At 49.3% G+C, this 17,755-nt stretch overlaps 1 protein-coding gene across 1 annotated transcript in view; it reads left to right on the forward strand.

Annotated features, from left to right (window-relative positions):
• Positions 1–17,532, forward strand: part of LOC129829334 (rho-related GTP-binding protein RhoN-like) — a 32,953-nt gene extending 15,421 nt beyond the window's left edge. The window contains exons 3-5 of the mRNA XM_055891007.1: positions 5,559–5,668; positions 8,107–8,241; positions 16,288–17,532. Of these exons, the coding sequence (XP_055746982.1) occupies positions 5,559–5,668; positions 8,107–8,241; positions 16,288–16,557 (515 nt within the window). The 3' untranslated portion in view covers positions 16,558–17,532. The remainder of the gene's footprint in view (positions 1–5,558; positions 5,669–8,106; positions 8,242–16,287) is intronic.
• The last annotated feature ends 223 nt before the right edge of the window (positions 17,533–17,755 follow it).

Raw genomic sequence — 17,755 nt, forward strand, 5'->3', positions numbered from 1 at the left:
CATTACTAAAGACTCTGGGCATCTGCAGTGAAAGCTCTAAGGTCCAAGAGCCCCAATCCCCCTCTCTTTCCTCTCCTCTTCCCCCCTCCCCGTTTCCTCTTGGTTACCTCTTTGCCATCAATGCATCAGCTCCTTGGGGATACACTCCGTCCTCGCTCTCTTTTTCCCGTCTCCGTCGTTCCCCTGCTCTCTCGCTCCCTCCGTCTCGTACCTCCTTTCGGGGGCAGCACAAAGAAGCCATTTGCGTCGCTGCAGGTTGCTATGCTACACAGTCAGCACAACTTCAAATGTTTTGCTGCACTTTGAAGGTGGTATTACAGGGGGAAACAGCTGCGGGTGTTAGAGAGAAAGAGAGAAAGAGAGAGTGGTATGTGTGAGCACATTTGTATTTTTAGTGTTTGTGTGTATGGACTATGGCTAGTTTGATTATACTGTTTCTATGGGCCCAGAACAGTATGCATCAGTCACTGTATTTGAGAAAGTGGGTGTCTGCATCTGCGTCTGTGTGTGTGTGTGTGTGTGTGTGTGTGTGTGTGTGTGTGTGTGTGTGTGTGTGTGTGTGTGTGTGTGTGTGTGTGTGTGTGTGTGTGTGTGTGTGTGTGTGTGTGTGTGTGTGTGTGTGTGTGTGCGCGCGTGTGCGCGTGTGTGTGTGGTCTAATCAGCCGGTGTTTGTTGCTGTGGACTCCCTGCCCTCTGCACATTAGACGACTTCTGGGCAAAGGCTGCTCTTTCCCTGTCTCTTTGCTGGAAGCCATTACAATGGCCTCTTTCTCAGCTGCTTCTGCACCCAGCAAAAACCCTTTAACCGTGAGTCATGTCTCCACAAGTAACCAGACATGTCCCAGTTCAAAGAGGCGTAATCGTCCTGGTAATGGTGCAATATAGCTCTTCAACGCGCAAGTTAAATTATATACAATTATGTTTTGATACTTTTACCCAAAACAGGCATTATACTTGATGAAGTAGTTTTCTCTCGAAAACTGGTAAGAAAGTTGGACAGTGTCGCCCCTACTCACAGCAACAACAATCGAGGGTTATATCAGGATTTATTTCGCCAGCGCAGACTGACTTGTTATCAAAGTTCCTAAAACATGAACAGTACAATGACTGTATCTCATCACAATACGGTCTGATCAGGAAGTCATGGCACACGTCTCTTAGTGGCAGCAGTCCCTTGCTCACAGTTGTAGCAGAGGCCATTAGGCCTGGATAGTGTGTGTTAGTCCGTGCCTGTATCGTACTACTATACTGTAAGTCCCTTGGGATGTTAATGGCCTTTGAGAAGGCTGGCCTCTTGGCTTCTCTGTATCCTCCACTCAGACAGAGGCTTTTCCCTTCTGCCATGCCTCTTCTTCTCTCTAATTAGTACAGTGGACATAAAGACAGCCATCCTTACTTCCTGTCGGTGGTGGCTAGTGCTAAATCAGGATAATGCTAACGCTAGGCGTTTTGTTTGGGGTGTTTTATGCCCGTCCTTGGTATCGAGGGGCAGGTTTGCTTTGGCAGTGCCAATCCTGAGTGGGCTCGGCCAGGTTCTGCCTGTACCCCTCCCCCCTCCTTCCCCATCCATCTTGTCCCTGACTGGAATTCACTTGACCTTTTGTTCTATCTCACAGCCAACGGCGTGAGCCCCATCTTCATGCCTCATGTAACGGTCCTATACCTCTTCCTCTGTTCTGTCCAGTCCAAGACTTTCATTACCCATCTGCAGAGCACAGCAACCCCCCCCCCCCCCTCTTCTCTGCCCCATCGCACCCCCCATCCCCACCGTACCTCTCGCACCTATCAAACTGTGAAAGGGGGGCCTCGCTTTTGGCAAGAGGCGCAGAGGAATTTTGTGAGTGGCAAAAACTGCATCTCTCCTCCTCCTCCTCCTCCTCCTGCTGCTGCTGCTGCTGATGATGATGATGGTTATGGTGATTCGTTTTATTTGTGTCTGCTCGGGTTGTTTTACACACAGTGTACTCTTCCTCCTTCCTCGTTTTCTCCCTCCCACCCGTTCTCTCTCTCAGAGGACTTTTCTGACTTTGTAAAAGTGCTGAGGTGGCTTCTCTGTTCCTCTGAGGTTCTGTGACTAGGCCTGCCGTGCCCGTCGCCTGTCAATCTTGCTGATCTGTAGGATTGACTGATTGATCCCCCAAGGATTGACTGGTTGATCCCCCCTCTCTCATCCCTCTGCTCTTTGCCCTAGCTTCAGCCCAGTGTGAAAGTCATTAAGTATTTTTGTTGCCCTCTCCTCTCACACACTCCTTCCCTCTCTCCTCTCCCCTCACACTCCCTCCCTCTCTCTTCTCCCCTCACACACTCCCTCCCTCTCTCCTCTCCTCTAACACAGTCCCTCCCTCCCTCCTCTGCCCTCACTCCCTCCCTCTCTCCTCTCCCCTCACACGCTCCCTCCCTCTCTCCTCTCCTCTAACACAGTCCCTCCCTCTCTCCTCTGCCCTCACTCCCTCCCTCTCTCCTCTCCTCTAACACAGTCCCTCCCTCTCTCCTCTGCCCTCACTCCCTCTCTCTCTCCTCACTGCAGGCCTGTTGTGATGTGATACATACTAAAGATCACCTTTGGCATTACAATACCTTGTGACCAATCAGGGCCCTGCATTGTTTGATACACTGCTGTGTGGTGGACCTGCTGTCCATGTGATCGTTTCCTAATGACTGACTTCCTGCTGCTGGGAGGACTGCTTCTTTTCTGAGATCCAATCCCCGGCTCTGTCTGGGACCCCACTGTTTTGTATTTGAGATGTCACTCTGTTCTATGTTACTCTGTTGCTCTGTTGAACAGCAGGACGGGAGAAACAGGAAGAGTGAGCTCTGGCTGCAGAAGAAGACATTTGCGAAAGCTTCCTTCCGGTGCACTCGTAATCTCAAGCGTACAAAGGCCAAACCTCGCACATGCACATTCTCTCTCGCTGAAGGGGAGCAGCCTTTGACCCTTTAGGACAGGGGGCCTGTTGCATTGTCCGGTGAGGGGATGGCTCAGGTCAGGGCAGGGCGGCTAGCTGAATGTTTAGGGTTATGCACCGCGTGCAGCCATTGTGCAGGCCTCATTCCACCACAAACAAAGAGAACATAGCACTGGTAAAACAGGCGCAACTACCGTTGTGTCCAGCCCAATTCACTGGCACAGAAAGCCTGTGCAGCTTCAATAGCCTACCATGGCATTATGTGAGACCATGTACAGTAACAATGTCTACATCACTCTACTCTACATGCCAGACATCAGGTACAGGCTGTTTGTATAGGCTTCTACTGCTCTAACTTGGTGGCATTTCAGTTGACATTTCAGGTTAAAATCTAGTCTACGTCTTTATTCTCCCCTGTTTTATATTCTCTCTCTCTCTCGCCAGTCTGTCTCCTAACAAAAGCAATAGCAGAGTCAGATTCCTCGTGTCCATTCCAACAAGTTTCTGTTCCCATGCTCTAGAGGGATGTAGGCTTGTGTTGCCTATATCTCAGGGGAGTCAGGAAGGAACCCACAGCCACATCGCCAGCAAGGATCCCTCGGAGCCCAGGGAGTTTTACAAGCCTCCTAATGAGAGCAGTAGGGGAATGGAGAGAGGCGAGAGAGGGGGAATGGAGAGAGGAGAGAAAGGGAATGGAGAGAGGAGAGAGGGGGAATGGAGAGAGAGGAGAGAGGGGGAATGGAGAGAGAGGAGAGAGGGGGAATGGAGAGAGGAGAGAGGGGGAATGAGGAGAGGGGAGAGGGGAAATGGAGAGAGGAGAGGGGGAATGGAGAGAGGAGAGAGGGGGAATGGAGAGAGGAGAGACGGGGAATGGAGAGAGGAGAGAGGGGAAATGGAGAGAGGAGAGAGGGGAGAGGGGGAATGGAGAGAGGAGAGAGGGGGAATGGAGAGAGGAGAGAGGGGGAATGGAGAGAGGAGAGACGGGGAATGGAGAGAGGAGAGAGGGGGAATGGAGAGAGGAGAGAGGGGGAAAGGAGAGAGGAGAGAGCGGGAAAGGAGAGAGGAGAGAGGGGGAATGGAGAGAGGAGAGATAGGGAATGGAGAGAGGGGGAAGGAGAGAGTAGAGAGGGGGAATGGAGAGAGGAGAGAGAGGGAATGGAGAGAGGGGGAAGGAGAGAGTAGAGAGGGGGAAAGGAGAGAGGAGAGAGCGGGAAAGGAGAGAGGAGAGAGGGGGAATGAGGAGAGGAGAGAGAGGGAATGGAGAGAGGGGGAAGGAGAGAGTAGAGAGAGGGAAAGGAGAGAGGAGAGAGGGGGAAAGGGAGAGGAGAGAGGGGGAAAGGAGAGAGGAGAGAGGGGGAAAGAGAGAGGAGAGAGGGGGAAAGAGAGAGGAGAGAGCGGGAAAGAGAGAGGAGAGAGGGGGAATAGAGAGAGGAGAGAGGTGGAAAGAGAGAGGAGAGAGGTGGAAAGAGAGAGGAGAGAGGTGGAAAGAGAGAGGAGAGAGGTGGAAATAGAGGAGAGAGGGGGGAAGAGAGAGGAGAGAGGGGGAGAGGAGAGAGGGGGAATAGAGAGAGGAGAGAGGTGGAAAGAGAGAGGAGAGAGGTGGAAAGAGAGAGGAGAGAGGTGGAAATAGAGGAGAGAGGTGGAAAGAGAGAGGAGAGAGGGGGAATGGAGAGAGGAGAGAGGGGGAAAGAGAGAGGAGAGAGGGGGAAAGAGAGGAGAGAGGTGGAAATAGAGGAGAGAGGTGGAAAGAGAGAGGAGAGAGGGGGAAAGAGAGAGGAGAGAGGTGGAAAGAGAGAGGAGAGAGGTGGAAAGAGAGAGGAGAGAGGGGGAAAGAGAGAGGAGAGAGGGGGAATGGAGAGAGGAGAGAGGGGGAAAGAGAGAGGAGAGAGGGGGAATGGAGAGAGGAGAGAGGGGGAAAGAGAGAGGAGAGAAGGGGAAAGGAGTGGTTGCTGTTCTGCTGTGGTGCCACTCTGCCCAAAACGGATAAAGGAACAGAAAAGAGAGAGAGAAAGAGTGAATAGTGAGATGTGTATATGGACAAGATTGAGTTCCAAGAGGAGAAATAGAGTGTGTGTGTGTGTGTGTGTGTGTGTGTGTGTGTGTGTGTGTGTGTGCGTGCGTGCGTGCGTGCGTGCGTGCGTGCGTGTACGCGCGTGTGTGTGAGAGAGAGAGAGAGAAATCTCAGGAGCGACAGAGAAAGTGAGAGCGAGAAAGCGCTTTGCCCTTTGTACCAGCGACCATTGTCATTTGGGATAGAGATGTAGTATGTGGAAAGGGATCTAGCTCCTCTGCCAGCTACAGTTCATGTGTGTGTGTGTGCTTATCACAATGCCCCTCCCTACCCCCTACCGCCTCTTAAACTGGGGAAGGGGGAGGGTCACAGATTAAGGACACTCTCCCATCTGCCCACAGCTGTTGAAATCAACAGGGTGTTTGAGTGTGTCTGCTGTGAAGCTGTGATACTCCCTGCTGGAATGGTTAAGTGTACAGTATGTTAATGTCCATTTGTTAAACAGCTTCGTCCTCCAGGGGGGGCTGCGAGGCGTTCACATTCTATTAGAATCATCTGGGTTGAATGAGGTAAAGGGACCTTACGTAAAGTGTCTAGCGTACTGACTGGGACTAGCTGTACGTGTGTCCGTGTGTCCGCAGGTTCCTCCTATTATGACAACGTGCGACCGTTGGCCTATCCTGACTCAGACGCCGTGCTCATCTGCTTTGACATCAGTCGCCCAGAGACTCTGGACAGTGTTCTGAAGAAGGTCAGTATCTTCCTCATCCTCTTCCTCCTTTCCCTCACCTTCCTCCTCCAACCCTCCCCCTTCCTCTTCCTCCTCTTCCTCCTCCTCACAACCAGGGTATGTAAACAACATTCCCTGCCATCTCTATTAACCTTCTCATCCAAACTGTTCTGCCTCCCCTTCTCATATAGAATTCCCATGCTATCTATAGCCAGCACACATTCTATAGCCAGCACACAATAGAATTAATGTCACGATGGGGGTAAGAGCTACCCCCCTTTATCCCCACGAAACAAGCAGGGCTACTTGACCCCTTGACCCCTATTGGAATGAGAGGTCAGACTGGAGAATGAGAGGAGGCCTTGGAGCCCGGTTGGGGTGGGATTTGAAGTGGAGCTCCAGCAATGGCAGATTAGCTATGCAACAACCAATCAAAGAGCAGCTGTTTAATGAGACGGAGTATTTATGTGAATCTGGGCATTTATGGGACTTTCATATTAAATGAGAAGCCAGGACAGATGCTGAGAGTTAATGTTTTTATGATGGCTTTTGGGTGTGATATGTTGATACTGGGCTTGGGAAGGGAACCAGACAGAGTGTGGTAAGGTGTGGAGGTGGGGTGGTGACGTGGTCATGGGAATGTTTTACAGCTATTCTCATGAGAGAGTTTGTGTGCGTCAGTAAATTTGTTACATTACACATATAAAGCAGTCATGTGCGTGTGTGTGTGTGTGTGTTTGTGTCATGTTAACCGGTCTCGCTGGCCCTCAGCGGTCTCTCAGTAGTCCTCCATCTTGAGGCCATGTGTGGTGCGTCTCTTTGAAGGTCTCCTCCAAAGCTCAGGACCTTGTAAAAGACATTCCCACAGCGGCTCTGTTGACGTGTTTCGTGGTCTGAGGGGAGCTGGTAAAACACGCCCCAGCCACATGCTCTGTAGAGCTGACCCACACGACACCTTGGTTCTACCCACCCGTCTCAGTCTCAGAGTTCCGCGCCCCCGTCTGTCGACATGGCTTTTGGTTTTCCCCATGAATCCCTTGGTAGGGGGTGGCCATGACCCCCTGACCCCTAGCTGTCGCTCTGGTAATTTTTAAAACCTGGGGCGAATGGAAACCTGTTGCCCAATCACCGTCCCAAATTAGACTCTTGACCTCTGTGACCTTGCCTGTCACCAAGGTCATCAGATGACAGGAGCGGGAGGGGTGGGAGAATGGGGGTGCAACGTGATTGGATGGTATAGAAGAGATGGGGGTGGAGCATGAGGAGGGGGTCAAAGGTTGTTTAACTCTTGACGGATGGCTGCACACCCCTGCATTCTGCATGTGGCTCCTGGTTGAATTCAGACATGGTGGATGTTTTAGGGGGCGTTTTATTTGGTATTTGTGTGGCAGAAGGGAGGCAGAATTAATTTTCCAGCTGAAGCCTGAACGATGACAGTTAATGTCACAGGGTGTTGTTTCAACTGGACTGCACAGGGCTTTCTGTTCTGTGCTCTACCTAAAATAGCTCTATTGACTCAAGCCAGCTTGTAGAAAGAAATTCAATTAATCTCATGCCGTTGTATTATATCACACAGAAATCTCTCTCCTCCATTTCTATTGGATTAGTAAGTCTTATCCAAACCACTCAATTGGCAAAGAGAATTTATAGCACTGATTTAATGGGGAGCTCATTGAAACAGTTTCCCTATTATTGTGAAATGATAGATTCCTCTGAGGTCTAATCATAGATCTGCGTATTCATCTAACTGCGTGAAGCTATATTGGGAGACTCGCACAAATACACAGGGAACAGAACAGAAGTCTCACAGGAAGACCACGGAAGCAAAGTCATTCATTTACATTAATTTAGACTAATGAGATAACCTAATGTCTATTACAGAGAGATTTAGATGAGACAAAGAAACGGTTCATCCTCTTTGCTGAACAAGGGCCAGGGTCAACTCTATTCCTCTATGAGCTAAGTGGCCTGGGTAGAGTCCTGGGGGTCGCAGGTCAGGGTAGTTTGGCCCAGAGAATGTAAAGGTCCTCCGTGTGGAGTCATTCCACTGTTTTCATAGGAATGTCCTGCTGGTGAGGTGACCTGACTGATGAGCGCTGCTGGCTATTTACTGATGCTCTGTCTGTCTGTCTGTCTGTCTGTCTGTCTGTCTGTCTGTCTGTCTGTCTGTCCCGACCCGGATCAAATACTGACGTCGGTCCAATTGAGGTGTGCTTGAGTTGGCTTGGAATTTGCACTTTTGGAACTAATCCATTGGTTTCATAATTTTAACGAAAAAAATAAATAAAATTAGAGCTCTAGTATTTGACATGTACTGTATTTGTATTAGGTTTGAACTGTCTGTCTACCTCGCTCGTTCTGTTTCTTTGTTAACCTCTGCCTGTCTGTATGTCTGTCTGTCTGTCTCTCTCTGTATGTGTCCTTGTTAACATGCTCCTGTCTGTGTGCCCATCCCACAGTGGCAGGGGGAGACCCAGGAGTTCTGTCCCAATGCCAAGGTGGTTCTGGTGGGTTGTAAGCTGGACATGAGGACAGACGTGGGCACCCTGAGAGAGCTGTCCAAGCAACGCCTCATCCCCATCACACACGAACAGGTGAGCAGAGGAAGAGCAGTTCGGAAAGGATGGAGGGATGAAGAAATGAAAGAGTGAGAGAAAAACATAGCAGGAAGGAGACGGGGTCTTTAAAAAAAGAGAAAGAGAAGCCAATTGGCTCCCGTGCGTGTCTCTATAATGAGACACGCATGGGAGAAGAGAGAGACAGAGCCGACCCATTGTCAAACTAGCTTTAACCCATAACCTAGCGTTGATGTAGCCATCCACAGTTGCTATATCAACACGCAAACATACATTATGTACATATTACCCTATACAAAGAAACACACTGAAGCAGACATTTTGCAGAGGTTGGCGTTCTGACTCTAATATGCTGACAGCGATGTGGAGGTTGGTTATTGTAAAGGGGGTTTAGGGGGTGGCAGGGTGGGGGGTGGGTATGTATAGGATTTATGTCTCAGGAGTCGAGACACATTTTACCCTGAGATTAAATATTCATGCAGATTTAGGGATTTTGAAAAGGTGGAATAAATAGAACTTTGATCAACAAGGCCTTTTATCGCACGCTACCACATCCTGTTAGCCAGGGACATGGTAATGATGGAGCGAACGCTACCACATCCTGTTAGCCAGGGACATGGTAATGATGGAGGGAACGCTACCACATCCTGTTAGCCAGGGACATGGTAATGATGGAGCGAACGCTACCACATCCTGTTAGCCAGCGACATGGTAATGATGGAGCGAACGCTACCACATCCTGTTAGCCAGGGACATGGTAATGATGTAGGGAACGCTACCACATCCTGTTAGCCAGGGACATGGTAATGATGGAGGGAACGCTACCACATCCTGTTAGCCACGGACATGGTAATGATGGAGCGAACGCTACCACATCCTGTTAGCCACGGGCATGGTAATGATGGAGGGAACGCTACCACATCCTGTTAGCCAGGGACATGGTAATAATGGAGGGAACGCTACCACATCCTGTTAGCCAGGGACATGGTAATGATGGAGGGAACGCTACCACATCCTGTTAGCCAGGGACATGGTAATGATGGAGCGAACGCTACCACATCCTGTTAGCCAGGGACATGGTAATGATGGAGCGAACGCTACCACATCCTGTTAGCCAGGGACATGGTAATGATGGAGCGAACGCTACCACATCCTGTTAGCCAGGGACATGGTAATGATGGAGGGAAGGCTACCACATCCTGTTAGCCAGGGACATGGTAATGATGGAGCGAATGCTACCACATCCTGTTAGCCAGCGACATGGTAATGATGGAGCGAACGCTACCACATCCTGTTAGCCAGCGACATGGTAATGATGGAGGGAACGCTACCACATCCTGTTAGCCAGGGACATGGTAATGATGGAGCGAACGCTACCACATCCTGTTAGCCAGGGACATGGTAATGATGGAGCGAACGCTACCACATCCTGTTAGCCAGGGACATGGTAATGATGGAGCGAACGCTACCACATCCTGTTAGCCAGGGACATGGTAATGATGGAGCGAACACTACCAGATCCTGTTAGCCAGGGACATGGTAATGATGGAGGGAACGCTACCACATCCTGTTAGCCACGGGCATGGTAATGATGGAGCGAACGCTACCACATCCTGTTAGCCACGGGCATGGTAATGATGGAGGGAACGCTACCACATCCTGTTAGCCAGGGACATGGTAATGATGGAGGGAACGCTACCACATCCTGTTAGCCAGGGACATGGTAATGATGGAGGGAACGCTACCACATCCTGTTAGCCAGGGACATGGTAATGATGGAGGGAACGCTACCACATCCTGTTAGCCAGGGACATGGTAATGATGGAGCGAACGCTACCACATCCTGTTAGCCAGGGACATGGTAATGATGGAGGGAACGCTACCACATCCTGTTAACCAGGGACATGGTAATGATGGAGGGAAAGCTACCACATCCTGTTAGCCAGGGACATGGTAATGATGGAGGGAACGCTACCACATCCTGTTAGCCAGGGACATGGTAATGATGGAGCGAACGCTACCACATCCTGTTAGCCAGGGACATGGTAATGATGGAGCGAACGCTACCACATCCTGTTAGCCAGGGACATGGTAATGATGGAGCGAACGCTACCACATCCTGTTAGCCAGGGACATGGTAATGATGGCGCGAACGCTACCACATCCTGTTAAGCCAGGGACATGGTAATGATGGAGCGAACGCTACCACATCCTGTTAGCCAGGGGCATGGTAATGATGGAGCGAACGCTACCACATCCTGTTAGCCAGGGGCATGGTAATGATGGAGCGAACGCTACCACATCCTGTTAGCCAGGGACATGGTAATGATGGAGGGAACGCTACCACATCCTGTTAGCCAGGGACATGGTAATGATGGAGGGAACGCTACCACATCCTGTTAGCCAGGGACATGGTAATGATGGAGCGAACGCTACCACATCCTGTTAACCAGGGACATGGTAATGATGGAGCGAATGCTACCACATCCTGTTAGCCAGGGACATGGTAATGATGGAGGGAACGCTACCACATCCTGTTAGCCAGGGACATGGTAATGATGGAGGGAACGCTACCACATCCTGTTAGCCAGGGACATGGTAATGATGGAGCGAACGCTACCACATCCTGTTAGCCAGCGACATGGTAATGATGGAGCGAACGCTACCACATCCTGTTAGCCAGCGACATGGTAATGATGGAGGGTACGCTACCACATCCTGTTAGCCAGGGACATGGTAATGATGGAGGGAACGCTACCACATCCTGTTAGCCAGGGACATGGTAATGATGGAGGGAACGCTACCACATCCTGTTAGCCAGGGACATGGTAATGATGGAGGGAACGCTACCACATCCTGTTAGCCAGGGACATGGTAATGATGGAGCGAACGCTACCACATCCTGTTAGCCAGCGACATGGTAATGATGGAGCGAACGCTACCACATCCTGTTAGCCAGCGACATGGTAATGATGGAGGGAACGCTACCACATCCTGTTAGCCAGGGACATGGTAATGATGGAGGGAACGCTACCACATCCTGTTAGCCAGGGACATGGTAATGATGGAGCGAACGCTACCACATCCTGTTAGCCAGGGACATGGTAATGATGGAGCGAACGCTACCACATCCTGTTAGCCAGCGACATGGTAATGATGGAGCGAACGCTACCACATCCTGTTAGCCAGCGACATGGTAATGATGGAGGGAACGCTACCACATCCTGTTAGCCAGGGACATGGTAATGATGGAGGGAACGCTACCACATCCTGTTAGCCAGGGACATGGTAATGATGGAGCGAACGCTACCACATCCTGTTAGCCAGGGACATGGTAATGATGGAGCGAACGCTACCACATCCTGTTAGCCAGGGACATGGTAATGATGGAGGGAACGCTACCACATCCTGTTAGCCAGGGACATGGTAATGATGGAGCGAACGCTACCACATCCTGTTAGCCAGGGACATGGTAATGATGGAGGGAACGCTACCACATCCTGTTAGCCAGCGACATGGTAATGATGGAGGGAACGCTACCACATCCTGTTAGCCAGGGGCATGGTAATGATGGAGCGAACTCTACCACATCCTGTTAGCCAGGGACATGGTAATGATGGAGGGAACGCTACCACATCCTGTTAGCCAGCGACATGGTAATGATGGAGGGAACGCTACCACATCCTGTTAGCCAGCGACATGGTAATGATGGAGGGAACGCTACCACATCCTGTTAGCCAGGGACATGGTAATGATGGAGGGAACGCTACCACATCCTGTTAGCCAGGGGCATGGTAATGATGGAGGGAACGCTACCACATCCTGTTAGCCAGGGACATGGTAATGATGGAGGGAACGCTACCACATCCTGTTAGCCAGGGACATGGTAATGATGGAGCGAACGCTACCACATCCTGTTAAGCCAGGGACATGGTAATGATGGAGGGAACGCTACCACATCCTGTTAGCCAGGGACATGGTAATGATGGAGCGAACGCTACCACATCCTGTTAGCCAGGGACATGGTAATGATGGAGCGAACGCTACCACATCCTGTTAGCCAGGGACATGGTAATGATGGAGGGAACGCTACCACATCCTGTTAGCCAGCGACATGGTAATGATGGAGGGAACGCTACCACATCCTGTTAGCCAGCGACATGGTAATGATGGAGGGAACGCTACCACATCCTGTTAGCCAGGGACATGGTAATGATGGAGGGAACGCTACCACATCCTGTTAGCCAGGGGCATGGTAATGATGGAGGGAACGCTACCACATCCTGTTAGCCAGGGACATGGTAATGATGGAGGGAACGCTACCACATCCTGTTAGCCAGGGACATGGTAATGATGGAGCGAACGCTACCACATCCTGTTAGCCAGGGACATGGTAATGATGGAGCGAACGCTACCACATCCTGTTAGCCACGGGCATGGTAATGATGGAGGGAACGCTACCACATCCTGTTAGCCACGGGCATGGTAATGATGGAGCGAACGCTACCACATCCTGTTAGCCACGGGCATGGTAATGATGGAGCGAACGCTACCACATCCTGTTAGCCAGGGACATGGTAATGATGGAGCGAACGCTACCACATCCTGTTAGCCACGGGCATGGTAATGATGGAGCGAACTTTACCACATCCTGTTAGCCACGGACATGGTAATGATGGAGGGTAAAGGGAAGGAGGTGATAAATCTGTGAAATAGTCTTTTTACGTGTTTCTTTGTTGATTCTCTCCCATGTCTGACATACACACAGTGGAGGGGCTGTGGGGCTGTTTCACCCTCCATACACACAGGGAACCGAGACCCTTTTCCATGACTGGCTGTGGACTGGCTCTGAACTGGCTGTGGGCTGGCTGTGGCTGGCTGTGGCTGGCTGTGATCTGGCTGTGGGCTGGCTGCGGGCAGGCTGTGGGCTGGCTGTGGGCTGGCTGTGAACTGGCTGTGGGCTGGCTGCGGGCTGGCTGTGGGCTGGCTGTGAACTGGCTGCGGGCTGGCTGCGGGCTGACTGTGAACTGGCTATGGGCTGGCTGCGGGCTGGCTGCGGGCTGGCTGTGAACTGGCTGCGGGCTGGCTGCGGGCTGACTGTGAACTGGCTATGGGCTGGCTGCAGGCTGCGGGCTGGCTGCGGGCTGGCTGCAGGCTGGCTGTGGCTGGCTGCGGGCTGGCTGCGGGCGGCTGTGAACTGGCTGCGGGCTGGCTGCGGGCTGGCTGCGGGCTGGCTGTGATCTGGCTGTGGCTGGCTGTCGGCTGGCTGTGGCTGGCTGTGTCTGGCTGTCGGCTGGCTGTGGGGGCAACAACCAGATCCAGATCCCCCCAAAAAGCAACAGGAAAGAAACAGCATGTCAATAAAATAGACAAACCAAAGATAGAGTGGAATACCATTAAGCTCATGGACAATGTTTCAGAGGCTCATGTTAGGGCTGTTGTGTTTTTGTTCTACGTCATACTCTATTTCTGTCTGAGGCAGCTACTCTACTGTACTGTTCTGACCTGTCTATAATTGCTAGGGAATCTGTCACATACAGTACAAGCGCCAGGCAGGCTCCCAACAACCAACTTTTGCTGATCTAATCCAATATCCCCCAGCTTGTTATCCTGTTGTTGATCTCAAATTGAATTCCGGTAGCAGAGTTGAGGAGTCACAGGCGAGGTGACCACAGGGTGAACTCTACACATTACACACTAATCTGGCCACGATCTGATAAAGCTTTGCTGCTTGTCAGGCCCATCTCTCCCTCTCCCTTCGTTTCTCTCAACCTTCCTCAATTCCCCCTCTCTCTCTCGCTCTCTCTCTCCCTTCCTTAATCTCTTTCCCTCCCTTAATCTCTCGCCTATCGCTCTGTCTCCCTCCCTCTCAATCTCGCTCTTTCTTTCTCGCTATCTCTCTCCTTTCCTTAATGTCCCTCCCTCTCAATATCTCTCTCTCCTTCCTCACTACCTCCCTCCCTCCCTTCTCTAAATGGGTGCTTCCACCTAATAGATACTTTTCCTGTGACTGTGTGACTGTGTAAGGAAGGAGCCTTGATAAGATCACACCAGGCCTGTGGTTCTGAAAGGCTCCATCTGTGTGTGAGTCCGTATAATTCCCAGAGAGGGCCATTGGAGATGTATTGTACTGCCTTCTCATCTGGTACTGCATTAGTACCGGGCTGTCCCCGTACGACTCTGGGTGTGAAGACAAACCAAAGTAAAACAGGGAAACAGACTTAATCCGGACTAGGCATAATCTAATGCAGAATAAGGAGAGATAGCCAGAAATGAGAGGGCAAATACAGTACCATAGAATTCTAAACTGAAGCTTCATCCGTTCAATGTATCCTTTCAGTCAGTGAGCTTTGCTAACACTGGGCCTGGGGAGAAGCAGGCAGCACATAGTGCCAGGCAGGCTTTGGACAGCGAGTTAGTTTCTCCTCTCTAGTCTCCAATATATATACATGTACCAGACAGTGGGAGGAAAACTCTGGCCCAATGAGCTCTCTGTGGTGGGCTTTCTGCTCAGTTTAAACAGCAACACCAGAACTTGGCAGGAGAAAGAGAGAGAGGGTGAGAGCCATAGAGAGAGAGCGAGAGAGAGACAGAGAGAGAGCGAGCGAGAGCCATAGAGAGAGAGAGAGCAAGAGAGAGACAGAGAGATAGAGTGAGAGAGAGACAGAACGATAGAGAGAGAGAGAGAGAGAGACCAAGAGAGAGACGGAGAGAGCGAAAGAGAGCAAGAGAGTCCGAGAGACAGAGAGAGAGTCATGGATTATTCATTAGATGTAGGGCAGGTTCAACTGTCTGCACTGTAGATATTATGTTTAGACCAGCAGCATCTCTGTATTTTGTATTTCTTTGTATTTCTTATGGATTCCCATTAGCGGTGGCCAAGGCTACTTTTCCTGGGGTCCAGCAACTTTAAGGCAGTTTATACAATTTTAAAAACATCACAATACATTCACAGATTTCACAACACGCTGTGTGCCCTCAGGCCCCTACTCCACCACTACCACATATCTACAGTACCAAATCCATCTGTGGCTCCTGCTTGTATATCACTACTGTAATGTGAGATCATTGGTGCTAGGTTATGGCACATTAACTGTCATGGTACCTCAAGAAGAACAGTAGATACTATTCACAACAGCAGGATGTTGTTGATGAGATGATGTTCTTGATGTTGTTGATGATGATGTTCTTGACATTGTTGTTGTTGATTATGATGTTTTTGATGATGATGTTCTTGATGTTGTTTTTGATGATGATGTTCTTGATGTTGTTGTTGATGATGATGTTCATGATGTTGTTGTTGATGACGATGTTCTTGACATTGTTGTTGTTGATTATGATGTTTTTGATGATGATGTTCTTGATGTTGTTGTTGATGATGATGTTCTTGATGTTGTTGTTGATGATGATGTTCATGATGTTGTTGTTGATGATGATGTTCTTGATGTTGTTGATGATGATGTTCTTGACATTGTTGTTGTTGATTATGGTGTGTTTGATGATGATGTTCTTGATGTTGTTGTTGATGATGATGTTCTTGATGTTGTTGATGATAATGATGATGTTCTTGATGTTCTTGATGATGATGTTCTTGATGTTGTTGTTGATGATGATGTTCTTGATGTTGTTGATGATAATAATGATGTTCTAGATGTTCTTGATGATGATGTTCTTGATGTTGTTGTTGATGATGATGTTCTTGATGTTGTTGTTGATGATGATGTTCTTGATGTTCTTGATGATGATGTTCTTGATGTTGTTGTTGTTGATGATGTTCTTGATGATGATGTTCTTGATGTTGTTGTTGATGATGATGTTCTTGATGTTGTTGTTGTTGATGATGATGTTCTTGATGATGATGTTGTTGTTGTTGTTGTTGTTGTTGATGATGATGATGTTGTTGATGTTGTTGTTGATGATGATGTTGATGTTGTTGTTGATGATGATGTTCTTGATATTGTTGTTGATGATGATGTTCTTGACATTGTTGATGATGATGTTCTTGATGTTGTTGAAGATGATGATGGTCTCTAACCCCCTCCCTCCTCTCCTCCCTCCCCTCAGGGTAGTGGGTTGGCCCGTCAGATAGGTGCGGTAGCGTACGTGGAGTGCACCTCCAAGGTGTCGGAGAACAGCGTACGGGACGTGTTCCACATCACCACGCTGGCGTCTGTGCGGCGGCCACACAAGCCTCAGCTGAAACGCAGCAGCTCCCGCCGGGGCCTCAAACGGGTGTCCCAGCTGCCCCTGCCCCCCCTGCCCGGTCGGACTGATACCCTGGAACCTGCCCCTGTCATGCAGAAGGACCGGGCCAAGAGCTGTGTGCTCATGTAGAGACCCACCAAGACAAATATATATATATATATATATATATATATATATATAGTACAGTATGATACACAGAAATATATGACAGAAAGAGGAACTCTATTTATTGGTTTTGTTTTGTTCAATTTTTTTTTTTAAAGAAATCCTCTAATATTCTCGTTTTGCACTGCTGAGGAACAAGGACAAAAAAAGAAAAAATATGCTTTTGTGTGTGTTTGCGAATCTTTTTGGAGCTGTTTACATTTTTGGGGGGGGGGGGCTGATGGACTGTGAAGTGGACTGGTTCTCGAGACGAAGTCTCAGGGTGGAGAGAGGAGAGGAGGGAAATAGGAAGTGCTGCATGGTCCTGGGGTAGGGTTTGTGGAGTGCACTGACTGGGGGATCAATCCTTAACACAAGGACGGCACAACCGCTATCTTTACTGGATGGCTGGAGGAGAACACTTTCATTCTGTGGAGAAGGTAGTGGAGGAGTTGAATCAGGAAGATGGAACAAGAAACTTCTCAGTGGACAATGGACATGGTTGCTGTTGCTATGCTATATTGTGTTGATACTTCCTGTTGCCATATATGAGAATAGAAACGTGTACAAAAAAAAGGCTGAAAAGGGACGCTTATTGAGTGGGTAAATGATGGGAGTAGGTCAGACAGACAGAAATACAGTAGTCAGTTTGATATTGCTTTTGTAACCAGACAGTTAACAACATGAAGAATGTGTGGAGTTTTCCTCAGATCATTCGAACCACAAGTGCTTTCTAGAAAAAAGTCACTTTACATATCTGTTTTCGTAATAATTTAACACTGTTCAATGCGTCAACTCAGATCATGTCAACTTGATTCACTGAAGCTATTGCTGTTGTCGTTATGTTAAGATGTTACTTTGTGGGAAATATAGCAGTAAAATGTTAGGGCTATTTTACTGTATTTTCACATACTCTAAAAGTCTAAAATAAAGCAACAGCTTGACTGTAGGGAGACGAGACTTCCTCTCTGACCCATGTCTCTTCATTGTCTTTGAGAAGACATCAGTGCTGTCAGTCACTAACATTACAAACAGTGCTGCTTGAAAGTATGTGAACCCCTTGTGCAATTACAGATTTTTTTTAGTTTTTACCATGAAATCTTCATTTAATCAGAACCGGTCTTTTTGATCTGACATATGTTGGTGTAGAGGAAATCATGCGTGTAGTAGAAGAACAAAATGA

The sequence above is a fragment of the Salvelinus fontinalis genome, chromosome 2 (assembly GCF_029448725.1).
Source record: "Salvelinus fontinalis isolate EN_2023a chromosome 2, ASM2944872v1, whole genome shotgun sequence".
In the NCBI taxonomy this organism is placed as follows: Eukaryota; Metazoa; Chordata; class Actinopteri; order Salmoniformes; family Salmonidae; genus Salvelinus; species Salvelinus fontinalis.